The sequence below is a fragment of the Rhinopithecus roxellana genome, chromosome 1, assembly GCF_007565055.1.
Source record: "Rhinopithecus roxellana isolate Shanxi Qingling chromosome 1, ASM756505v1, whole genome shotgun sequence".
NCBI lineage: Eukaryota > Metazoa > Chordata > Mammalia > Primates > Cercopithecidae > Rhinopithecus > Rhinopithecus roxellana.
Window position 1 is genome coordinate 206346687 of NC_044549.1, and position 27166 is coordinate 206373852.

The following is a 27166-nucleotide window of genomic DNA, read 5'->3' on the forward strand; positions in this document are numbered from 1 at the left end:
TTCTAGCTATTTTGGAATATACAGTACAATATTACTAAACATAGTCACCCTGCTCTGCAAAAGAACAACAAAATTTATTCCTTCTAACTGTAACTTTGTACTGTTGACCAACCTTCCTCCATCCCATTGTCTATGCTATTCCCCCCAGCCTCTGATACCCAATATTCTACTCTCTACTTCTACGACATCAGCTGTTTTAGATTTCACAAATAAGTCAGATCCTGCAGTATTTGCCTTATTGTGTCTTGCTTATTCCATTTAACGTCTCTTCAGGGTTCATCCATGTTGTCAAAACTGACAGAATCTCCTTCTTTTTAAGGCCAAATAACATTCCACAAAGAAAATGTATATGTACAGTTTCTCTATCCATTCATCCATTGGTAGAGCCTTAGGTTAATTCCATATCTTGGTTATTGTGAATATTACTGCAATAAACATGAGAGTGCAGATATTTCTTTGACATACTGATTTCTTTTCCTTTAGATATATACCTACTATTGGGATTAAGGGATCATATGATGGTTTATTTTTAATTTTATAAGGAGCCTGTATACTGTTTTTCATAATGACTGTACTAATTTATATTCCCACTGTGTACAAGAGTTTCTTCTCTTTATATCCTCGCTAGCATTTGTCAATTTTTTTTGTCTTTTTGATAATAGCATTTTAACTAGAGTGAGGTGATAGCTCACTGTGGTTTTCATGTGCATTTCCCTGATGACCAGTGATATTAAGCATCTTTTCATTTATCTGTGAGCCATTTGTGTGTCTTCTTTTGAAAAATGTCTGTTTAGGTCTTTTGCCCATTTTCTATCAAATAGTTGTTTTGTTGGTACTGAGTTTTTTGAGTTCCTTATATATTCTGGATATTAACCCCTTGTCAGATATACAGTTTGCAAATATTTTCTTCCATTCTGTAGGTTGTCTTTTCACTTGGTGAGTTATTTCCTTTGCTGTATAGAAGCTTTTGGCTTGATGTAATTTCAATTGTCTATTTTTGTTTTTGGGTAGCTTGCACTTTTGGAGTCTTAGCCAAAAAATCCTTGCCCAGACCAATGCCATGTCAGACCTTATGTTTTTCTTTTAGTAGTTTTATAATTTCCCATCTTACATTTAAGTCTTTAATCTATTTCAAGTTGAGTTTTGTGTATGGTAAGATATAGGGGTCTAGCTTCATTCTTCTGCATGTGGATTGCCAGGTTTCTCAGTTTGATTTAGATATATATAGATATATATATATAGATATATAGATAGATATAGAGATATATAGATATATAGATAGATATAGATAGATATATAGATATATAGATAGATATAGATATATATATAGATATATAGATAGATATAGATATATATATAGATAGATAGATATTTTTTTGAGACAGAGTCTTGCCCTGTCTCCCAGGCTGGAGTGCAGTGGCAGGGTCTCGGCTCACTGCAACCTCAGCCTCCCAGGTCCAAGCGATTCTCCTGCCTCAGCCTCCTGATAGCTGGGATTACAGGCACCCACCACCATGCCCAGCTAACTTTTGTACTTTTAGTAGAGATGGGGTTTTGCCATATTGGCCAGGTTGGTCTCAAATTCCTGACCTCAAGTGATCCACCTGTCTCAGCCTCCCAAAGTGCTGGGATTACAGGCATGAGCCACCATGCCTGGCCTATCTCAGCATTATTTATTAAGGAGACTATCCTTTATTCGTTGTGTGTTCTTGGCACCTTTGTTGAAAACTAGGTGGCTGCAAGTGTGTGAATTCATTTCTGTTTTCTCTACGTGGTTCCATTGGTCTATATGTCTATTTCTCTGCTAGCACCATGCTGTTTTAGTTATTATCGCTTTGTAGTGAAATTTGAAGTCAGATAATGTGATGCCTTTAGCTTTGCTCTTTTTGCTCTGTTTGCTTTGGGTATCCAGGGTCTTTTGTGGTTTCACACCAATTTTAGGATTGTTTCTTCTATTCCTGTGAAGAATATCACTGGTATTTTGATAGGAATTTAATTGAATCTGTATATTGCTTTTGACAGTATGGGCATTTTTAACAAGATTAGTTCTTTCAATCCATGAGAATGGAATATCTTTTCAATTATTTTTGTCTTCTTCAATTTCTTGCAATAATGTTTTGTAGATTTCAGTGTAGAGATTTTTCAAGACCTTGGTTAAATTTATTCCTACGTATTTTATTATTTTTTGTAGCCATTTTTATTATTTTTTTATTTTTTATTTTTTGCCAATGGGATAGTTTTATTTATAGCCGTTTTATTATTTTTTTGCCAATGGGATAGTTTCTTGATTTCTTGTTCAGATAGTTTGCTATTAGTTATAGAAATGCTACTGATTTTTATACATTGATTTTGTATTCTGTAACTCTACTGAATTTGTTTATTAGTTTTTTTGTGCATGTGGAGTCTTTAGGATGTTCTATATATGATATGTCATCTGCAAAAAGGGGCAACTTAAGTTCTTTTCCAATTTTGATGTCTTTTGCTTCTTTCTCTTGCCTAATTGCTCTGGCTAGGACTTCCTGTAATATGTTGAATAAAAGTGATGAAAACAGGCATTCTTGTCTTGTTCTAGATCTTACAGGAAAAACTTTCAATATTTTCTAATTTTGTATAATATTAGCTGTTGATTTGCATGGCTTTTATTGTGTTGAGATGCATTCCTTCTATATCTGTTTTGTTGAGTTTTTATCATGAAAGGATGTTGAATTTTGTCAGATGCTTTTCTGTATTTGTTCAAATGATCATATGGTGTTTGTGTTTCATTCTGTTAATGTGATATTTTATGTTTATTCATTTGTATATGTTGAATCATCCTTGTATCCTGGGATGAATTCCACTTGATCATGATCAATGATCTTTTTAATGTGCTGTTAACTTTAATTTTGTTGACAACTTTTGCTTCTAGGTTTGTCAGGAATATTGACATATGGTTTTCTTTTTTGTTGTGCTCTTCTCTAGTTTTGTTATCAGGGTGATGCATAGATGAATTTGGAAATATTTTCCCCTCTTCAATTTTTTGGAATAGTTTGAGTAGAATTGGTATTCTTCTTTAAATGTTTAGTAGAATTCAGCAGTGAAGCCATCAGGTACTGAGCTTTTCTTTGATGCAAGACTTTTTTATCACTGATTCAATCTCTGCTAATTCATCTGTTCACATTTTCTATTTTTTCATGATTCAATCTTGATAGCTTACATGTGTCCAGGAATTTTTCCATTTCTTCTAGATTTATCAAACTTGTTGGTATAAATTGTTTATAATAATCTCTTAGGGTTTTTTTGTATTCCTTTGTTATCATTTGTAATGTCTCTTTTTTCATTACTCATTTTGAGTCTTCCCTTTTTTTCTTTAGTCTGACTAAACGTTTGTTAATTTTGTTTATCTTTTAAAAAATCCAGCTCTTTGGGTTTTTTGACCTTTTGTTTTCTCGTTTTATTTACCTCTGTTCTGATCTTTATTATTTCCTTCTTTCTATTAATTTTGGATTTAGTTTGTTCTCATTTTTCCCTGAGGTGCAATGTTAGATTGTCTATTTGAGATCATTATTTTTTGTATAGAGGTATTTATTACTATACGCTTTCCTCTTAGAACAGCTTTTTCTGTATCCCATAGGTTTTTGATAAGCTGTGTTTTCATTTTCATTTGTCTCAAGAAATTTTGAAATTTCTCTTTTAATTTCTTTGTTGACCAATGGTTGTTCAAGAGCATGTTGTTTAATTTGTATGTATTTGCAAAGTTTCTGAAGTTTTTCTTGTTTTTATTGATTCCTGCTTTTATGCTATTATAATCAGAAAAAATACTTGATATGATTTCAGTTTTTAGCATTTGTTAAGAGTTGTTTGTGACCTAATGTATAATCTATTCTGGATACTGTTCCATGAGCAGTTGAGAAGAATGTATATTCTGCAACTGTTGAATGGAATGTTCTATAAGTGTCTATTAGGTCCATTTGGTCTACAGTGTAGTTTAGATTTGATATTTCTTTGTTAATTTTCTGTCTGGATGATCTGTTCTTTGCTGTGAGTGAGGTGTTGAAATTCTCTACTATCATTGTATTGCAGTCAATTTCTCCCTTTGGTTTTATTAATATTTGCTTTACATATGTAGGTACTCCCATGTTGGGTGCATACATATGAGCGTTAATCCCTTATTGAATTGGCTCCTTTGTCATTATGCAATGATCTTCTTTGTCTCTTTTTATAGTTTTAATTTAAAGTGTATCTTATCTGATATAAGTAAAACTATTTCTACTCTCTTCTGGTTTCCATTTTCATGGAATGTCTTCTTCCATTCTTTCATCTTCAGCCTATGTATGTTATTACTAGTTAAATGATTCTTCATAGGTCGCATATAGTTGGGTCTTTTTATGCTAGAAAGGAAAATGATTGGGCACTGCTCTTCATTAAAAAGAAAACCTTACTGAGGACTTCTGTAACCTCATTATCTGTCTAAGTTATTTCTTCTCAACTCCAGTATCAGTACTTTGGTTTCAGTTTGTCTTTCTAGCTTCATTCTTCATTCTACAAATAGGCGTGTTCACTGGCCTTCTTCCCCCAAACTAATTTGTGAGCAGTCTCTTTAAAATACTTTCTATTTTCTCATCTGAGTAAAAGTCTTCTAATCCTTCAGCACTGTAACTCATACATCATCTCCATCATGTTGCCCTTCCATCATCTTCTCTTTCTTTATGTCTACAGCATTTCAAAACCGTATTTTTTATTTTATTATGTTTTAATTTTTTTGACATGTACATATTGGACTCTATGTCTTTTTTTTTTAGAAATTTTTCCTTCTTAGTTTATAAAGTAGTAGAATGCAGAGACTAAGTTTTATTCATATATATTTTTCTATGTAGTAGGTCCATGATACATGTTGATTAAATGATGACTTCTAATAAAGAATACCATTTGTATGGTAGAAAAGCAAAGGATAAGTTAGAAAAGGATAAAATCTTAAATAAGTATGTTAAAGTTTTATCTTTGCTTTTTAAACAAATGCTTCTTTAGCCACTGGTTGCTGTTTATTCTCTGATCCTCAAACTAGAGGTTTTCTTAGTACTTTTCTTTTGCAGGTGAGATGCATAAAAGTGCAGAAAATAAGATATGTTTGGAACTACTTAGAAGGACAGTTCCAGAAAATTGGGTAAGTTATTTTAGCAAGTACAACCAAAGAAGAAAAATATCTCAAAAATATTACTGCTAAATATGTTCTTTTCATTATTATTATTTTAGCTCTTTGGAAGACTGGCTCAGTTCTGCCAAGATACATCAAAAATTTGGATCAGGCTTGACAAGAGAAGAACAAGAGATTAGGTACCATGCATGTTATTGCCTATACTAGCTCAAAAGGATTATTATCAGTTAGCCAAATAGCTCAGTAAATAGTTATCTTAATGGATTAATATCAGAAAATATTGTAATGCTCTATTTAGTATTATTAAATTAAATCTTTCACATACATTATATTACTTCATCTTCAGAGCAACCTTATGGGGCAGGTAGAACAGACATTATCACCATTTCCATACAACAAATGAGAAATCTGAGGCTCAGAAAGGTTTCATGGCCAGAACGAGGTCACACAGATGGGAATTAGTAGCGGAAGAACTGAGGCCCACACTCCTGGCTGCAGAGGTAGTGCTCTTTCTACTCCATACAATGTTTCTCAAGGTTATTAGAATATAAAGTTGAGCCAGTTTAGGTTATAATCAAGAAATACATATTAGATCATGATAATGCAGTTAGATAATAACCATGGAACAGCAGTAGAACACCATGCAAGATGTGTAGCTCCACAATTCCAATGAGTTATTAGGCAGAGAAGAGAGATTTAGGGAGGGCACTGGTATGTCAAGAGTCTGTGGGCTTTGAACAAATATCTTTTCCTCCCTGTGCCTTTGTTTCCCAATCATAGACTGGGGGAGGACTCTTTAAAGGCCTTGCTGTTCTAAGTTTCTATGATTCACATGCTTCGCCCTTCCCCATTTCTACTACTTTGAAGAGATGTAGAGCCTAGCAGAATCTGCATCACCTGGGAGCTTGTTAGAAATGCATGATCTCAGACCACTTTTCATCCCGTTGAATCAGAATCTTCATTTTAACAATATCACCAAGTGATCTATATAAACATTAAAGTTTGAGAAGCACTGCTCTCATACATTTGACCAAGCTATTTAATCTGAGCATCGAGGTGGAAGACACAGAGAAAGCAGTTAGTGTTTTCAACAGTAACGTAACTCATAAAATGTCTTTCCTCCGCATAATCAAAGAAACACATCTCTGGGTTTTAGAGACACTGAATCAAAAAGCCGAATAATTATGTGTGTAGAGCTATTTTTGAGATCACAGAACTTTCCACCTACATTAAAATACATTATGAAGTTTTCCAGAACTACTAAATAGAGGTAGGAAAGTAGAAACAGCATTTCCTTATCAATAAAGGTATTTTCTCTTAACTATATCATGGTCTTATAGTAATAAAACCGGAATTGAGGCGAGACAGAATTGGGAACATGCTAATCCTGAAACTACTTGAATGAGACAATATTTAATATTAAATACCCAAAATACCATTTAGAAAAATATTTAGACCTTGGGAAGAGTATAGGTCTAGAAGCAATATGGTCATATTTATCGTTTTTGCAACTGAGAACCCTCACCTCCCATTATTTTGAGAAGGATGGGAATGGTATATAACAAGGGAGGCTTATGTTGGTCCCATAAGTGAGAAATTGAACATAGACCTTTTTCTGAATAGGTGAGGAGTGAGTTTTAATTTTATTATTTGTGATGGAGTGATACGTGATTTCTTTCTATAGGAGGTTAATATGTGGGCCTAATACTATCGATGTTGAAGTTACACCAGTTTGGAAACTGCTCATCAAGGAGGTAATTTCTCCAGCATTTTCTCTTGGTGTTGGATAGAAAATAAAGAAGTTTGACTCCAGTGAAATAATCAAGAGTGCTACTTGTTAATAAGTAACTATAATATAGAATATACTTTGGAAGTATGCCAAGCATATTATCCTCATATGTCTTGCTTACTCTTTTTCTTCAAGTGGTTCTTTTGCAGATTGCCTTATGCAAGACAGGGTGTGAAACTCATTATACTTACTTAACATTTAATGGCTGGATGAATGTAATGTTTCTTTTCTTTTTTAATACTGTGCTGCTTAACTTGTTTTAACTTCGTGAAACTCAGTTTTTTTTAAAGCTAATCCTTTTGTTAGGTAACAGATACAAGTTTCTTGGTGCCTAAAAATGTAGGAAGAAAAAACTCCATTTATTCAGCCTTATTAGTACTGCAGATCTCAAGGTATAAGGTGAAATTTCCTTTTTGGACCCTGTCACTGGGATCCTCATTTTTTCACTTTACATTGATTATTATCAAACCATAGCCCTCTAGCTGTACTCTGGCTTCCCTGTGCTCCCTCTCCACTCCTCCTTGCCTTAAAAAAGCTTACTAAACTTAAGGTACTTTAAAAATATTTCCAGCAAGCTGTCAAGCATGAAAGAAAGTAAAACAAACCAATAGGGAATGTTTCTGTGTGCTGCCTCTCTAACTAGAAGAAAGGATTGCCATTTCTGTTTTAGACAGAAGGAAACCAACTAGGGGGAATTTAAGTAAAGGCACAACATGTTATTTGACCAAAGCTGAATTCCAGCTGTTGAAGTTAACAGCTACTCTCTCGCACAGTGTTCTAGATGCTCTATTGCAGCTTACTGCTTTCAGCACAGCTCTCTACTTAATGAGAACATGCAGTCTTCAACTCACCCATTAATCAAGTTCCTTAACGACTTCAAATATGGCAGGTGTTATGTCATAGAGAAGAAGAGACTAGAAAGTATTTTAACTTTGTAAACCTGAACTAATACTTCACCTTTCTGAAGGCCAGTAAATGTAAACAGGAGATGACAACATCTACTCCTTAAATAACTATTGTGATGGTCAACATGTCAATACATGAGACACTACTTTGTAAATTGTAAAGTGTGACAGTGATTAAAAGTAAGTGCTCTGGGGTCAGATTGCCTGGGTTTAAGTCTTGGGTCTGTGGCAATCATGGTCGCATGACTTTGGACATATTTCTTAAGATCTAAGGTTCAGTTTCTTTATCATTACAATGGAGATAAGTAACTTCTGGTTAATAAGGGAATTGTGAGAATTAAATGAGAAAATTCAAGTAAAGTTGCTTAGAGCAGTGTCTGGAACTTGTCAGTTGCTGAATAAATATAATAAGAATGTTGTGTGGGATGATGTATGTCATGAAGATGATTATGAAAACAAATAAATAAAGAGCTAAGTGTGAAGCCTAAAAATCTTGCTTGCTTTCCTGTTTTTATGTCTGCCAACAGGTTCTAAATCCATTTTATATATTTCAACTCTTCAGTGTCTGTTTGTGGTTTAGTGAAGACTATAAGGAATATGCTTTTGCCATCATAATCATGTCCATAATTTCCATATCTTTGACAGTATATGATCTCAGAGAGGTGAGTTTCTCTATTAGTTCTATGGTTTCAGAAAGGGAAGAATAGTGAGTTTATTAAAAATTTGTTAGAAAGGAGTATCAGGAAATAGTCACTTCCTGCTCCATAGTAAATGAGATATGAAATATGTAGCACAGTAAGCAGTGTTCAACAATTTAGTTCTTTCCCTTTCCTCCCATTCCAATCTCTGACATTTGAAGTTATTTTTCCTCTCTCTCTTTAATTTACTTAAGACTAATTAGCCAGAACAACATGCAAAGGTTTATGAATTGTGAATATGTGAAAAAATGCATGTAGAGAATACTGATGGGACTTGAGGATGGTGGAAGAGAGATGGAAGGTGGAGGAATCTATTTAATATGAACTCCTTTGCCATTTATGTTTGGCTGGTACTCATTTGTCAAGGCCGCAGTCCAACTCCTGGCTTTCTTGTTGCCTACACCAGGTTTCTAGATACTGTTGGAAAAAAATTACATAGAGCAGATTGGTTGGTCGCACTATAAATCTGTGAATTCCAACCTCATCTGGACAAGCCTTCTGTTCATCTCTAATCGAGGTGCTCTCCCGTCCTCTGAAATGAAGGTTTCAAGCCATCTCTGTCTTCTGGTGTCTGAAATGCCCATCTTCTCATATTCCACTTTCTTTAATTCGGCAGATATCACTTATTTCACAAAAAAGATGGAAGCCATAAGACAGAAAATTGTCCAACTCCCCACTTTCTGAGTGCCAAATGACTCATCTCTGCAGCCCCCTCCCGCCCTGACCTCTCATTCCAGTGGAGGAAGTGCCCTCGGCTGTGCCTGCGAGACCATCCTCTTCCACCTTCTTGGGGTGCTTATGCAGTCCATGAGTGACTCCTCTCTTCTTCTCAAGAGCCTTCCCATCAACATTTAACATTCTCAAATTCTCTTCACTTGAAAACAAAACTCAAACAAAACAGTTTCTTCTCTTGACCGTTCACAGTAAAACTTCTAGAGTCTTTGCGTCTGTTATCCTTAGTTACTCATCTTCCTCTTACTTTTCAGTCATGCCAACATGCCTTCCTCCCTCATGACTCCATTTAAACACATCTTGTTAAGGTCGCCACTGTGATCCCAAAGCCCATAGATCATTTTAAAATTCAAAAAGTTCTTTTAAAATTAGCTCTTTTTGTTTTTCCTTAATAGAAAGGGCAATATGTGGCTATGATTAAAATAAAATTCAAACAGAACGAAAGAGTGTGAAAAAAAATTAAGGCTCCCTCCCGTTGGGAAAACTTCCCAGTGTTCAGGTCCTCTTTCAAGATACATCCACTAGGCCCATATTTTCTGTATACTTTCAGCAATATTAAATGCATATGCAATGATTTGTTGAACAGAATGAATATATTCCATGTACACTGTTCTGCACTTGAATTTTACTTATTTATTTATTTATTTATTTATTTATTTATTTATTTATTTATTTATTTTTGAGACGGAGTTTTGCTGTCATCGCCCAGGCTGGAGTGCAATGGCGCAATCTCGGCTCACTGCAACCTCTGCCTCCTAGGTTCAAGCAATTCTCCTGCCTCAGCCTCCCAAGTAGCTGGGATTACAGCCGTGTGCCACCACGCCCTGGCTAATTTTTGTATTTTTAGTGGAGACGGGGTTTCACCATGGTGGCCTGAATGGTGTTGATCTCCTGACTTCCAGTGAACCACCTGCCTTGGCCTCCCAAAGTGTTGGGATTACAGACATGAGCCACCGTGCTCAGCCTCCACTTGAATTTCTTACCTGTTATATACTAAATATCTTTCTGCATCTGCACAAATACATTTTCTCTAGATGTATCATAATTTTTAACCAGTCCAATATTGATAGGTATTTGGTTGTTTCTAGTCTTTTGCTACTAAGACAATGCTGCAGAAGCATCCTTGCACATATATCTTTTTATACATCTATATATATGTATGCATATGAATACATATTACATATGTATACCTATGTATATAACAAGTATATATGCTTATGAATATCTGTATAGATATATAGAAAATTTCTGCAATTGAAATTACTTAGTCATAAGCTAGGTATGTTTAATGCATGTTGTCAAAATGCCTCTTAAAAAAAGTAATACTGGCCAGGTATGGAGGCTCACACCTGTAATCTCAAAATTTTGGGAGGCTGAAGTGGCAGGATAGCTTAGACCCAGGAGTTCAAGACCAGCCTGAGCAACATAGTGAGACCTCATCTCTCTCTATATATAAAAAAAGTAATACCAATTTACATTCCTTACAACAGTAGATAAGTTTTTCTTATCTTTACCAATATAAGTGAAAACAGAATTCAGTAACTCCAATCACATGTTTTCTATTATGAGTTGAGCATTTCTTCACACTTTAGGCCATTTGTATTTCTTTTACTGTGAACTCTTTGTGTCCTTTATCAATTTTTATTGGGTTCTTGGTGTTTTGCTTGCTCATGTTATGGTCCCCCTGCAGTGGATATTTTTTTTCCCACAGTGCAGATTTCGCTAAACCTCTCAGTTGGATTTGACACAGTTAACTGCTCCATTCTTTCTGACGCACTCTTTTCCTTGGCTTCAGTGACAACACACTCTGCATCCTCTCCAGTTGCTCTTTTCCATTCTCTTTTGATAGCTCATCCTTCTCTATCTGACTTTTAAAAAATGAGTGTTCCAAAGTCAAAACAACATGAAAATGCATATAATGTAAAGTCTCCATTTTTCTCTCCCACTCCACTTGGCCAACTGCTTACATTAGTTTCTTGTGTAATCTTCCAAAAAAGTTTTTAGGCAAACGAAGCAAATACAAGTATATGTATTTTCTTTTTTTCTTATCTAAGTGGTAGCATAATTACATTATTTTCTAACCTGCTATGTAAAAAATTACTATTAATATATCTTGAGGATCTTTTCATGCAAGTACATAAAAGATTCTTCATTATTTTTATAGCCGTACATGCCAATGACTTCAAAGGCATATGCTAATGACTTTCAAATTTGTATGTATATCTCAAATCCAGATATCCCTTTTCAGTTCCAGACACATAGCTTCAACTACCTATTTGATATCCCCACCTTAATATCAAAAAATTACCTTAAATTCAACATTCTCAACATAAAACTCAAAGATTCTTCTCCTTAAATCTGCACTTAGGTTTTTCTGATTTGGTAGCAGATACTACTGACCATTCCGTTGCACAGGCCAGAAATCTGGTTGCCAACCCTGAAACTTTCTTTCTTCTTCCCCTTCAATTACACAGGAAGTCCTTTGATTTTTCCTTCCTAAATATCTCTTGACATCATTCACTTTTTTCCACCCTAGCACTATTAAGGTTCGAGTTAGTATCGTCTTCTACCTTGCAATCACCTCCCATCTGGCCTCCATACATCATTCTTGCAGAACACGATTATTTACAAGCTTTTATCACTGAAATGCTTCAAAATATTCCCATTGCTCTTACAATAAACTTCTAATTCTCATCACAGACTTTAAAGCTTTACCTCAAGACTCACAAACTTTTTAGTTTCTAGAGCTCTTTAAACTCTTAAAAATCACTGAGGATCTCTAAGAGTTTTAAATCTTGTAGGTTATATCTACTGGTATTTACCAAATTAAGAATTAAAACTCAGAATCATAAAATGTTAATTAATTAATTAAAAATAATAACATATTTATATATAAATATATATTTAAAGACAACTGTATTTTCCAAAATAAAAATAATTTAGTGAGGAGAACGGCATTATTTTACATTTTTGCAAATCTCTTTTATGTTTGGTTTAAAAGAAGACAATTGGATTTTCTTTGTTTTTGGCTTGTAAGCAACAGAATTTATTTCTTTAGTTATGGAGGCTGGAAAGTTCAAGATCAAGACACCAGCAGATTCAGTGTCTGGTGAGGTCTCTCTTCTTGATTCAGAGATGGCACCTTCTTACTGCATCCTCACATGGTAAAAGAGATATGGCGTCTCTCCTGGGCCTCTTTTATAAGGGCACTAAAATTATTCATGACCTAATCACCTTTCAAAGGCCCCTCCTCCTAATTTCATCATCTCGGGGGTTAGGATTTCAATACACGAATTTTGGGTCACATTCAGACTGTGGCAGTCTTTTAAAAATTTTCTGTATCAGTTGATTTAAATACTTTGATAATTGTACTTCTTTTTTTTATTTCTGACAATTGGATTTTTGTAACTGCTTCTGCATTTAGTCTATTGTGATATTAAACACCACTCAGCCTCTGGACATCACCACTGTACACTTGTGCAAGAATAAGATTCTAAAAGACAATTCACGTCTTAGTGCTGTTATGAAAAGAGTATACCTGCTCAGCCCCTGTGGGACATTCCTCGGGCCCTCTCTACGAACGACTGCTGCACGTATACGTGTAACTGCTGCTTTGACTTCTTTCTCCTGCCTTGATTCACCCAGCATCTCCCTTGCTTTCTGCCCTCCAGATGCACTAGGTCTTTTTGTTTCCTGACACATACTCTTTTTTTCTAACCTCAGAACAGTTCGATATGTCACCTGGCATTGTCCTTTTTTTTTTTCATCTTCATGATTTGCCTTTACCCCTTGACTAAATAACTCCTACTCAGATGTGAGGTTCAATGTCATTTCTTCAGGGGAGATCTCTCCTGACTAATTCCCTTTGCTATATATGATCCAAAAGTACTTTATTTTTTCTTCTTATTCCTGATTGTCATTATACATTTATATATGTTGTTACTTGATGAAAACCTACTTTTCTCAGTAGGTTGTAAATTTCTTGGTGTTAAGAACCACATCTCTTTTGTTCATTCTATTCCTGAAATATTAAAGTTTGCTCAATAAATGTTTGTTGATTAATGCACAAATGAGTAAAAGAATGAGTTACACAAAAGCAGAACACCTGTCTTTTTGACATTGGCTTATTCTGTTAATCATTTTTAGAACACATTTATCAGATTTGCAAATAATTTGAAGCTAGGGAATTTAGGAAGTATCTTAAATGACAAAATCAGGATGACAAAATGAACACATTAAATGATTGGGACTTTTAACCCCCAGAATCAAGCAGGAGGTCTTTTACACAATAGTTTCCCAATAATGTGGAATCAAATATAATTGTGTTTTTGTTTCTCTTACTGATTCACTCTCATCCCATATGTTTCATGTATGACAACAACCAATATTATGAGGAAGTAGCAGGAACCATCAAACTCCTTATTCATTTATTGATTTTTATTTTTATTTCATTATTATTTATTTATTTATTTATTTATTTATTTTTTGAGATGGAGTCTTGCTCTCTTGCCCAGGCTGGAGTTCAGTGTCAAAAACTCTTCTGAGTGGAAAGAGCATGCTGGAAATTCCTTTCTGCTGAAGAAAGCATACTTACTGCTGCGTGAAGATCACTAGGAATTGGATGCTTTTTCAATTAAATAAAGAGCTACTTAGTCCTTTGTTTTTAGCCAGTACATTCCATTCAATTGGCAATAAGACAGTGTTCCATCTTTAAAGAAGCCTAGCACCTTACTTAATACCTAGAAACTATGCTCAAATAGATAAGACTTTTCCATTTTCCCTTCTTTTTCAGCAATCTGTAAAACTCCACCATCTAGTCGAGTCACATAATAGCATTACAGTCTCTGTGTGTGGGAGAAAAGGTAAGTTCCATTATTTTAGATCTATGTGCTATTCACATGGAATCAGAAAATAATTTAAATTTGTATTTCTGATTGCTCCTGGTATTCTCATCTTCATATTCATTTTTCCTTAGGCATTTGTTCAAAGGGATGAGGAACTTAAGATTTTTTTTTACCTTAAGAACTAGTTTATTGGGGTAGAATTGACATTGGTAAACTTAACACATTTATAGTGCAGAATTGATAAGTTTGGCATGTGTATATTCCCATGAAACTATCATAATCCTCAAGATAATGACCATTCATCACTCCCAAAAGTTGCCTTGTTCCTGCTTCTAGTTGTTTTCTCTCCTGCTTCCTCCCACCTCCCCCATCCCTCAGGCAATCATTTATCAGCTTTCTGTCACTGTAGATTCATTTCCAGGCTCAATATTAATACATAAATGGCATTTTACAGTATGCATTCTTTAGGTCTTTTATAATACATTTTTGGTTAACTTGGGGGGAGATCAAAGTTCGTAGTTATTTTATCCACTTTATTAAGTGCATCAATCATTCATTCCTTTTATTTCTGAGGCTATCTCATTGTGCAGATATACTAGTTCGTTCATCCACTCACCTGTCAATGCATATTTGGGTTCCAGTCTTTGGCGATTCCAAGTAATGGTGTTATAATCATTTAGGTATAAGCCATGTATAGACATGCTCTTTCATTTCTTATGAGAAAACACCTAGCTATGGAACAGCTGGGTCATGTACTAGATAGATATTTAATGTTTTAAGAAACTGCCAATCTTGTGTCCAAAGTGGTGGCACCGTTTTACACCAGCAGCGTGAGAGTTCTAAGTGCTCCACATTCTTGACAGCACTTGGTATGGCCAGTCGTTTTAATTTTGGCCACTTTAGTGTGTGGTAGTATTTCATCCTTGTTTTAATTTGCATTTTCCTAATGACTAATGGCATTGAATATCTTTTCAAGTTCTTATTTGCTGATCATATATCTTTTTTGGTGAAGTATTTGTTTAAATTTGTTGTTTATTAGATTATTTTTATTATTAAAATTGAGTTTATTCCACATTACGGATATAAGTCCTTTATCAGATAAATGATTTGCAAATATTTTCTGTCAGTCTATGACTTACCTTCCCAGTCTCTTTACAGTGTTTTTCCAAGAGCAGACATTTTTATTTTTGTTAAAGTCAAGTTTATCAATGTTTTCTTTTGTGGATCATGCTTTTGATGTAATTTCTAAGATATTTTTGTCAAAGTCACCATGATTTTCTATATTGTCTTTCAGAGTTTTAGGTTTTACATGTAGTTCTATATTACATTTTGATTTTGGCTTTTGTTTTTTTGGATTGAGGGTCATTTTTTGCAAACAGATATCCAAATGTTCCAATACCATTTGTTGAAAAGATTATCTTTTCTCCAATGAATTGACTTTTCACCTTTTGTCAAAAATCAATTGTTCACATATGGGTGGATGTGTTTCTTGATTTCCTACCCAATTTTATTTTTTTGCTTTTATTGTATTTGCTTTTTTATATCAATACCATATAATGTTGCTTTATAATAAGTTTTGAAATAGGGTAATGTTAGTACTACAGCCTCGCTCTTCCTTTTTAGAGTATTTTGACACTATTGAGCCCTTTGGGTTTCTATATGACTTTTGAACTCAACCTGTCAATTTCTTTAAAAAATGCTGGGATTTCTGTAGAATTACAATAATTTATAGATGTACAGACTTCAGTTTATAAATCTTTAGAAGCTCATTTAAAAATCTGTTACAATTCCTACTAAGTACTAATATGAAATGTACAATAACGTAAACAATTGTCACAAATAAAATTCAAAGATGCCAGTGTTTGATGAGATATTTTCCATAACCTGGGGTTGCTTCCTTAGAGTATTCCTAGGATGTCTACTGATCTGTCTATTAAAGTCATGCAGTGGGAACAAATGTTGATTTTCTTTGCCAAGAAAATACCATAGATGAATATTAAAAACAGTTCTGTAAGCCAAAATTCACATCTGCACACACTTAAAATGTAGCTCTTTTTTAAAAAAAATAATAATTTCTAATACATTCTGAAAAACACAAAAATGCTGTATATCTGGCTGGGTTACCAGTGTTTAGCCATAAGTGTAGTGATACAGGTTATACAATTACTGAAACTGATAAGTGTATTCTAAATTGTGGAAATATGTGTGTATTTTTGTGTTAGTAACTCTTTTTGGTATCTATTTCAGGCTTGCTTATAGTATATATATATGTAGAATATAACATTCAAAATATACTCTAGTGATGTAACCATCCAATTAAAGGAAATAAAATATTTTTAAGGGGAATATAATTTTTTCCTGGTTAAAAATTTATTTATTTATTTATTTTTATTTATTTTGGTATATGAATAAGTTCTTTAGTGGTGATTTCTGAGATTTTGGTGCACCCATCACCTGAGCAGTGTACACTGTACCCAGTGTGTAGTCTTATCCTTCACTCCCCTCCCACCCTTTGCCCTGAACCCCCAAAGTGCATTGTGTCATTCTTATGCCTTTGCGTCCTCATAGCTTAGCTCCCACTTATGAGTGAGAATATACGACGTTTAGTTTTCAATTTCTGAGTTACTTCACTTAAAATAACAGTCTCCAATTTCATTCAGGTTGCTGCAAATGCCATTGTTTTGTTTTTTTATGTCTGTATGGTATTCCATGTTATATACATGCCACATTTTCTTTATCCACTCATAGATTGATGGGCATTTGAGCTTGTTCCATATTTTTGCAGTTACAAATTGTGCTGCTTTAGACATGCACGTGCAAGTATCTTTTTCATATAATGACTTCTTTTCCTCTGGGTAGATACTCAGGAGTGGAATTGCTGTATCAAATGGTAGATCTACTTTTAGTTCTTTAAGGAATCTCCATACTATTTTCCATAGTGGTTTTACCAGTTTACATTGCCACCAACAGTGTAAGAGTGTTCCCTTTTCACCACATCCTTGTGAATGTGTTATTTTTCGATTTTTTGATTATGGCCACTCTTGCAGGAGTCAGGTGATATCGCATTGTGGTTTTGATTTGCATTTCCCTGATCATTACTGATGTTGAGGACTTTTTCATAGGTTTCTTGGTCATCTTTCTATCTTCTTTCAAGAATTGTCTATTCATGTTCTTAGCCCGATTTTTGATGGCATTGTTTGTTTTTTTCTTGCTGATTTGAGTTCCTTGTGATTCTGGGTGTTAGTCCTTCAACAGAAGTATAGATTGCAAAGATTTTCTCCCACTCTGTGGATGTTCTGTTTATTCTGCTGGTTATTTCTTTTGCTGTGCAGAAGCTTTTCAGTTTAATTAGGTAATTAAGTACCATGTATTTATCTTTTTTTTTTTTTTTTGTATTTGCTTTTGGGTTCTTGTTATGAAGCCTTTGGCTAGGCCAATGTCTAGAAGAGTTTTTCCAATGTTAGCTTCTAGGATTTTTATGGTTTCAAGTCTTAGATTTCAGCCTTTGGTCCATCTTGAGTTGGTTTTTGTATAAGGTGAGGCAAGAGGATTCAGTTTCATTCTTTACATGTGGCTTGCCAATTATCCCAGCATCATTTGTTGACTAGGGTGACCTTTCCCCACTTGTTTTTGTTTGCTTTGTCAAAGATCAGTTGGCTGTAAGTATTTGGCTTTATTTCTAAGTTCTCTATTGTGTTCCATTGGTCTATATCCCCATTTTTGTACTAGTACCATGCTGTTTTGGTGACTGTGGCCTTATAGTATAGTTTGAAGTTGGGTAATGTGATGCCTCCAGGTTTGTTCTTTTTGCTTCATCTTGCTTTGGCTATGCAGATTCTTTTTTGGTTCCGTATGAATTGTAGGATTATTTTTTCTAATTCTGTGAAGAATGATGGTGGTGTTTCCATGGGAATTGCATTGAATTTGTAGATTGATTTTGGCGGTATGGTCATTTTTACAATATTGATTCTACCCATCCATGAGCATGGGACGTATTTCCATCTGTTTGTATTGTTTATAATTTCTTTCAGCAGGGTTTTGTAGTTTTCCTTACAGAGATCTTTCACCTCTTTCTTTAGGCATATTTCTAAGCATTTTATTGTATTTTGCAGCTATTATAAAAGGAGTTACGTTCTTGACTTGATTCTCAGCTTGGTCACTGTTGGTGTATAGCAGAACTACTGACTTGTATACAATAATTTTGTATCCTGAAACTGCTGAATTCATTAACCAGTTCTAGGAGCTTTTTGGATGAGCCTTTAGAGTTTTCTTGGTATACTATCATATCATTGGTGAACAGTGACAGATTGACTTCCTCTTTACTGATTTGGATGCCCTTTATTTCCTTCTCTTGTCTGATTGTTCTGGCTAGAACTTCCAATATTATGTTGAATAGAAGTGGTGAATGTGGGCATCCTTGTCTTGTTCCAGTTCTCAGGGGAAATGCTTTCAGCTTTTCCCCATTCAGTATAATGTTAGCTGTGGATTTGTCATAGGTGGCTTTTATTACCTTAAGGCATGTCCCTTCTATGCCAGTTTTGCTGAGGGTTTTAATAATAAAGAGATGCTGGAAAATGCTTTTTCTGCATCTATTGAGATGATCACGTGATTTTGTTTTAAATTTTCTTTATGTGGTGCATCACATCCATTGACTTGTGGATGTTAAATCGTTCCTGCATTCTTGGTATGAAACCCACTTGATCATGGTGGATTATCTTTTTGAGATGCTGCTGGATTCAGTTAGTTAGTATTTTCTTGAGGAGTTTTGCATCTATGTTCATCAGGGACATTGGTCTGTAGTTTTCTTTTTTTGTTATGTTCTTCCCTAGTTTTGGTATTAGGGTGATACTGGCTTCAAAAAATGATTTAGGGAGGATTTCCTCTTTCTCTCTCCTGTGGAATAGTGTCAACAGGATTGATACCAATTTTTCTTTGAATGTCTGATAGAATTCACCTGTGAATCTGTCTGGTCCTGGACTTTTTTTTTCTTGGTAACTTTTTAATTACCACTTTAATCTTGCTGCTTGTTATGGGTTTATATTTTTCACTATGGGTTCACAGTTTATATTTTTTCCTGGTTTAACCTAGGAGGGTTGTATAATTCCAGGAGTTTATCCGTCTTCTCTAGATTTTCTAGTTTATTCGCATAAAGGTGTTCATAGCATCCTTGAATGATCTTTTGTGTTTCTGTGGTATCAGTTGTAATATCTCCCATTTTGTTTCTTATTGAGCTTATTTGGATCTTCTCTCTTCTTTTCTTGGTTAATCTCACTAATGGCCCATGAATTTTATTTATCTTTTCAAAGAACCAACTTTTTGTTTCTTTTATCTTTTGTGGGCTTGTTTGTTTGTTTGTTTCCATTTCATTTAGTTCTGCTCTGATCTTGGTTATTTATTTTCTTCTGCTGGGTTTGGGTATGGTTTATTCTTGTTTCTCTAGTTCCTTGAGGTGTGACCTTAGATTGTCTATTTGTGCTCTATCACTTTTTGATGTAGGCATAAAAAATGTTGGGATTTTTATTGGGATTGTGCTGAACCTATAGATAGATTTATGGAAAATTGACATAGTAACATATTTCAATCTTTTGCTCTATGAGTATAACACTGCTTCATTTGTTTAGGTCTTTGATTTCTTTGGCAGTGTTTTGCAGTTTTCAGTGTATGGATGGGTCTTACACATTTTTTTTCTCAGATTTATTTTTAAGTAATTCATATATTTGATGCTATTGTAAATGATATTTTAAAATGTAAATGTTCAGTTGTTCATTTGCTAGTAGTTCCATCATGTAAATGTGCTGATCAGTTTGCTTCACATTCAGGAGAGACCCTCTGCAGATCTTTGTGGCTCTCCACTGAACAGTTACCTCCCCAGCTATGAACTCAAGCTGCCAAGATCTCCATCAGTGCTCATCTTTGTGTTCTGAACTCAGTAGTCATCTGGACTTGGTCTGGTTTCCCTTCTCTGCCTAGTGGCTTGGAAACTCTTTCAAGACAGTAAGCATGGCAAATGTAGGACACCTTTATTTGTTTCCCATCTCTTTCGCTGTTTGATGTTCAGTGTCTAAAACCCATTTTTTCATATCTTTTATACAGTTGTTTCCAGTGGGAAGATAATTCTCGTCCTTTTTATTCTCTCTTGGCTGGAAGTGAATTTTTACCTTTTAAAAATATAATTGGTCATTTTTTTGTCCATACTTTTTATGATAAAACACTTTGAACATATACAACAGTGGAGAGAACACTATAATAAAACCTCATGTACCTATCACACAGATTAAATAATTATCAACCTATTGAATCTTTTTTTCATCTGTTCTATTAAATCTCCACCCTATATTATTTTGGAACTATCCCAGATACTATATTTTATTTAAAAATATTTCAGCATATAGCTCTAAAATATAAAGAGTCTTTTTAATTCCTTTATCACATCTTTTAAAACCTCATAATTTGAAAATATACAGGCAATGTTCAAATTTCCTCAATAGAGTCAAGTACGTGTGTAGATATACTTATGATACATATACAAGCACTTTTGTTTTATTGCCCCTTGCTTGATTGTGCTTCAAAGATACTGCATTTTTTGTTTCCAACTGAAGATTTCTGACAATCCTACACTGAGCAAGTCTATCCGTGCCGTTTTTCTGAAAGCATGTGCTGTCTTCATATCTCTGTGTCACATGTTGGTAACTCTGGAAATACTTCAGACTTTTTCATTGTGATTATATCTGTTACGGCAGTCTGTGATCAGTGATATTTGATATTACTATGATAAGTGCTTCGGGGCACTATGAACCATGCTCATGTAAGATAGCAAACTTAATCAGTGTTAGATGTTCCCCAACTGGCCATTCCCATCTCTCTCTTTCTTTCCTCGGGCCTCCCTACTCCCTGAGACCCAACAGGATTAAAATTAGATTGATAAATAACCCTACGCTGGTTTCTAAGAGTTCTAGCAAAAGGAAGAGTTATGTGTTTCTGATTTTCAAATAAAGCTAGAAATGATTAAGCTTTGTGTGGAAGACATGTTGAAAGCCGAGATGCACTGAAAGCTGGGACTCTTGCACCAGTTAGCCAGGTTGTGAATGCAAAGGAAAAGTTGTTGAAGGAGATTAGAAGCACTGCTCCAAAAGTGAACACACAAATGATCAAAAGCGAAGCAGCCTTACTGCTGATGTGGAGGAAGTTGTAGTGGTCTGAGCAGAAGCTCAAACGAGTCACATTTCTGTAAGACAAAGCCTAATCCAGAGTCAGGCCCTAACTCTTTAATTCTATGAAGGCTGAGAGAGGTAAGAAAACTACAGAAGAAAAGTCTGAAGCTAGCAGAGTTCGGTTTATGAGGTTTAAAGAAAGAAGCCATCTCCATATGTAAAAATGGACAGTGAGGTAGCAGTACCAGATACGGTACTATAAACCTCAATGAGAATGTTACAAGTACTCATTTTAATGGTGTTAGTCATTGTTTCTAGGTCTTTCTAGAAAACATACTTAGGAAATAGTTTTTTTAAGACAAAATGCATTGTGAGGTCATACTGACCTTATAATTTCCAATTCAAGTTTAGAATTCATAGTCATACTGACCTTATAATTTCCAATTCAAGTTTAGAATTCATAGTCATACTGACCTTATAATTTCCAATTCAAGTTTAGAACTATGGGCTTTTTACTTTACTGTATTCATTGTACTTGTGTTTCTCTTATCGCTATACCCAAAGTTCTGATTCTCAATAACAGGAAGAGATTACTCTTTTGCTTTATTCCATTGCATATAATAACCTCAGAGTGACAAACCAATGCAACTCAGCATTGGTAATAATTCCTAAAAACAATTTAAGATGTTTTTAGAATTATTTTTTCCCATTTGTGACATCTCGTTAGAAATGTACAGTCAAATTATACATTGTTCATTAAAGTCACTCAAAGTAGTTTTCTGTTGGTTATGCCAGCAACTTGATAGGTTTATTTCACTCCTTTTGCTTTCGATTTTAGTGTTAGCTTTTCAAATTTTTATTTGTATTATTTTGTATAGATATAGAAAATATCTACATGGTTTGAGAGTCAAATCCGTAGGACAGAAGATATTCCAGGGAGTCTTGGTTCCTATCCCTCTCCTTTCTGATTATGTCTTCATTCTCTCTGGAATCATCATTTTGGTTTTTATTTATTCTTACATTTAAAAATATAAACAGATTATGTATAATATTCATAGCTTTGTATTACATATACAAAACAGGGTATATATTTATACTGCTGTCTTCTAGATGAATAGAGGTATATCAAACATATTTAACTATATTTCCTGCTGTGTATATTTTACCTACGTAACTATGTTTCCCAGGGACCATTTAGTATATATAGATATTCTTCATTCATTATTTCAGCTGCATGGTACTCTCTTGTGTGGAGGAACCATTGTTTATTCAGTCAATCCTCTATTGAAAAAAATTTTCTCAGTTTTTTACTACTACAAATAGTGCTGTAATAAAAAGCTTTGTACATAGGTCTTTTTCATATTTTCGCCAGTGTATCTTCGGCACAGATTCTGAGAAGTAAAATTGCTAGGTTAAGAAATAAGTACATATGTACTTTTGTTAGAAAAATGTTGCCAAAGTTTCTCTCCGTAGAGATTGTGCCAGTTTGCATTTGCACCAGAAATGTGTCAGTGACTGATTCCTACCAGCCTTGCCAATAGAATGTGCTGGAAATTTTGCACATTTTTCTAATCATAAGGTGAGCAATGTTATCTCATACATATGTCTCACTCTCTTTTTTAGAAAGTAATTTAAAACTTACAAAAAAGTTGTAGAATAGTTTAAATAACTTCTTTTCTAGAACTATTTGAGAATAAGTTGCTGACATGTAGCTCCGTGGTCATCACCGCACATCCTTTCGTGTGTGTTCCTTTTCTCTCTCTCTTTCTTTCTTTATTTTATTTTATTTATTCGTTTATTTTTTTTGAGGCAGGACTTGCTCTGTTGCCCAGCTGGAGTGCAATGGTGCAATCATAGCTCATTACAGCCTCGATCTCCTGGGCTCAAGTAATCCTCTCGCCTCAGCTTCCAGTGTGCGCCACCATGCCTGGCTAATTTTTTTTTTTTTGGACAGATGGGGTCTACTGTGTATTTCTTAAAGACAAAGACATTTTCCTACACGAAGGACAGTGCAACCAGGAAGTTAATATTGACACATTTCTCCCAACTAATGGTCAGACCTTGTTCATGTTTTGCCAATCGTCTCAATAATGTTCTAATAGAAAAGAGATATAGGATTACACAATGCTGTTGTTTGCTGTGTCTCTTTAATCTTCAATTTTTTGTTGAATTCTGTGACTTTGACTCTTCTGATTCTAGTTATTTTATAGAATGTCCTTCAGTTTGCATTTGCTGATGTTTCCTCATAGTTAAATTCAGGTTATGCATTTTTGGCTGGAATATCACAGACATGATGCTGTGTTTTCACTGCTTCCTCTCAGATGGTGCATAATTTCAATTTGTCCTATTACTGGTGATGCTAACTTATATTACTTAATTAAATGGTGTCTGCCAGGTTTCTCCATTGCATATTTATTCTTTTCCTTTTTGTAATTAATGGTTATTTTGTTGAGAGATACTTTGAGATGATATAAATAAACCATCTTCATCAATTTTTCACCCACTAGTTTTAGTATACATTGGTGTTTCTTGGCCAAATTAATTATTACCTTGATAGTTGCCAAATGATGATTTTTCTAATGTTACCTCTCCTTCTACATTAATTAATTGCCATTTTGCTGCAAGGAAAATCTGTCTCTTCTCCTTATTTATTTATTCATTTACTTAAGTCATTATGAACTCATAAATCCCTATTTTATTTGATGGTTACAGTTCTTTCTTATCATTATTTACTTTGATGTTCAAATTGTTACAGATTTAGGCAGTGAGACCCCTTTAAAGTTGGCTTTGATATTTTTGTGATATGGCCCCATCATTCTTTGAGCATTTCTTTACTTAATGACACAACAAGTTGTTCTAGCTTACGTTATACTTTTCTTGGCCCAGCCTGTACTCAGTCGTTTCTCTAAGGAAGCCTTTTTATTGGGAGAAAGGGAATTTAGAAACCAAAATCTGGGCACTGGATGTGCTCATTACTATTGGTGTATAAACAAAAAGACTAGCAAACATATTTATATATTCTTATAATCACACATATTTACATCTATATTATTTCTCTCTCTGTATTTAGTACATTGATATTTTTCATTAGAATCTACTACCACAGGGTTTATTGTAGTTGTATCTCTTTCTCTATTTGTAATTTCCTTTCTTCAGTGAGAAACCTGGCTAGTTAACCTCATTATATCTACAGGAGTCCCCTCTTATCGGCAGGGGATACATTCCAAGACCCCAGATAGATGTCTGAAACCATGGGTCTGATCACTGAGTCTGATCACTGTCATTTGGAACACATTTATGTTCATGTCTTCCACCCATACATTTAATGCCTTTACCATTTTATCTAAGCACTTCACACTGTGGTTGTAATGTTTGCAGTTTGAGGTGCGATGCACAACTAGCACAAATTTCTTTTTCCTTCTTCACAACTTCACAGATAGTTGATTCTTTCTTACTGTAGATCTTAGCAACCTCAGCATACAGTTTTGTTTTCTTTGAGAACGTTCACCTTTTCACTTAAAGAAAGCACTTTACTGCTTCTCTTTGGCCTAACTGAATTGAGAGCATTACTACTCTTGTGCTTTGGGGCACAAGTAGTAAAATAAGGGTAACCTGAAATGAGCACAGGGATACTGCAACAGGCAATGTAATAGTCAGGTGACTGACAAAGCAGGGAGTGTATACAGCAGGGATTCTGTTTCGGGTGGGATGGAGCGCATAGCACTAGATTTAATTACTCTACTTGGAATGGTGCACAGTTGGAAAACTTATACGTTGTTCATTTCTGGGATTGCCCACTTAATATTTTCTGACTGCAGTTGACTGTAGGTAACCGAAACCATGGAAAGTGCAACTGGAGATCAAGGGAGACTACTGTACTTACTGTACCATTTCTGCCTGGATGCAACCAATCTTTCATCACCACTGATGCTCCCACTGCCCCTCATCCCACTCCTATGTAGACGCCCTTTTCACCTTGCTCGGGTCCCAACATCCCACAGCAGGCCACTGCCACCATGGGGGCCCTTCTGTCCCTGCTCAAGCTCTGACACCCTGTACCAGGTCATGGAAACACCCTTCCATCCTGCTTAGGCTCCAATACCCCAGAGCAGGCTGCCAGCCCACCCCACCCAGCCCCCTGCAGGGATGCCTATCTTACACCGGCCCTAATAGCTTTAAGACTGAATAAGGAAGAAAAGAAGTAAAGGAAGGCAGGCAGGCAATGAGGAAGGAGGGAAGAACTTTCATTTCTCTTATCATGGGTAAGAATGAACAGCTTTGCAGACACTTAACACACCACGTGTATGTGTATGTGTATGAAGTGACAATATCTAGCAATTTTGCTATACAGTTATTTGCTGGAGATCTCTTTTTAAAAGGAACTCATTATCTATTAGGATTTTTTTTTTTTTTTTTTTGAGGCGGGGTCTTGCCCTGTCACCCAGGCTGGAGTGCAGTGGCACGATCATCACCCACTACAGTGTCAACCTCCTGAGCTTAAATTTAAGCAGTCTTCCCACCTCAGCCTCCCAAGTAGCTGGGAGTACAGGTGTGTGTCACCATGCCTGGCTAATTGTTTTATTTTTTATTTTTTGGTGAAGATGGAGCTCCTGCTGTGTTGTCCAGGTTGGTCTCAAACACCTAAGCTCAAATGATTCTCCCGCATTAGGCTCCAAAAGTGCCAGGATTACAGGCATGAGCCACTGTGCTCAGCTGGGAATATTAACCTTTTATCTGTAATGTAAGTTTCAGATTTGTTTCTGAATTTGTCATTAGTTTTTTATTATTTTGCCACACAAAGATTTTTATTTTATGTAGTCTATTTTGTTACATTCTTTTCTTTTTTTTTTCAAAGTTTGAATCAATGTTGAGGAATGTTCTCCTTTCTCCAAAAATAAAATGCCATGGTTGCTTTTTCATTGATATCCAAGTTAAGCAGATGTTGGATTATATTTTTGTGGGAAAATAACCTGACTCAACTCTGTCTCCTCCTACTTTCAGCTGGAGTTCAAGAGCTGGAATCACACGTCCTGGTGCCTGGAGATTTATTAATTTTGACAGGGAACAAAGTGCTAATGCCATGTGATGCCATTCTGATTGAAGGCAGCTGTGTGGTGGATGAAGGCCTGCTGACAGGTACAGTTCTATCTCCACAGCTGGCAACCTCTGTGGGCTGGCCCACACTCCACGCTACTATGGTCCCTCCTCCTCCTCTACCTGAATGACAGCGGCTGGCTGTAAAGCATTGTCTGCTATGGGACCTTCCTGTTTCCACAAATCTTACTTAGTCCTGCTGTGAATGGATCTGTGGGTTCAAATTAAAGTTCTTTCTATGTGTTAAGTTTGATACAATAGTAAGTTTTTGAATGTTTAGTATTTCTTTCTTGAACAAAAGGTTATTACAACCCTCTCATTTACCTTAAAAGATTGTAGAGATCATTAGATCTTTCGGAATTGTCTGTGACTTTTATGTTTATTTATTTTAAATACAACATGTTTTTAAATAAACTTGGAGGGTTTGAAACTCATCAGCGACATCCTGAAACCCACAGGGGTCATTCAAATTCTTCCTCGCCTGGCTTGAAAATGTTAAGAAATTCGTGAGGCAGCATTTGGAAAACCTGCTGCTTCCAAAGTACACACTGGGTGTTTTGGACTAACTGTAGTTCATTTACAAACGGCATGCTGGAGCTGGGTGGGACCTGTGAGGTGTCTCACATCACAGGCATGGCAACTGAGGTCCGGAGAGGTGACTTGCTTAAGATTACACTGCCTTGATTTCTCACTCACATAGCATAATGATGAGATGTTCAGCTGATACTTCTATAAGATAAAGAAGAATCATGAAGTGTTTCTCGGAGATGAAATGAGAGGCTGTGAATACACGGAGGCTGTGAACGCACTCTCATTGGTGTA

At 35.2% G+C, this 27166-nt stretch overlaps 1 protein-coding gene across 4 annotated transcripts in view; it reads left to right on the forward strand.

Annotated features, from left to right (window-relative positions):
* ATP13A4 (ATPase 13A4) overlaps nucleotides 1–27166 on the forward strand; it is a 156579-nt gene that overhangs the window by 56743 nt on the left and 72670 nt on the right. For 3 of the 4 annotated variants that reach the window (XM_030937236.1, XM_010373005.2, XM_030937246.1), the window contains exons 4-9: nucleotides 5070–5140; nucleotides 5230–5310; nucleotides 6816–6885; nucleotides 8353–8487; nucleotides 14048–14117; nucleotides 26252–26386. In XM_030937236.1, the coding sequence (XP_030793096.1) occupies nucleotides 5070–5140; nucleotides 5230–5310; nucleotides 6816–6885; nucleotides 8353–8487; nucleotides 14048–14117; nucleotides 26252–26386 (562 nt within the window). The remainder of the gene's footprint in view (nucleotides 1–5069; nucleotides 5141–5229; nucleotides 5311–6815; nucleotides 6886–8352; nucleotides 8488–14047; nucleotides 14118–26251; nucleotides 26387–27166) is intronic. The other variant, XM_030937243.1, reaches the window with a different exon arrangement.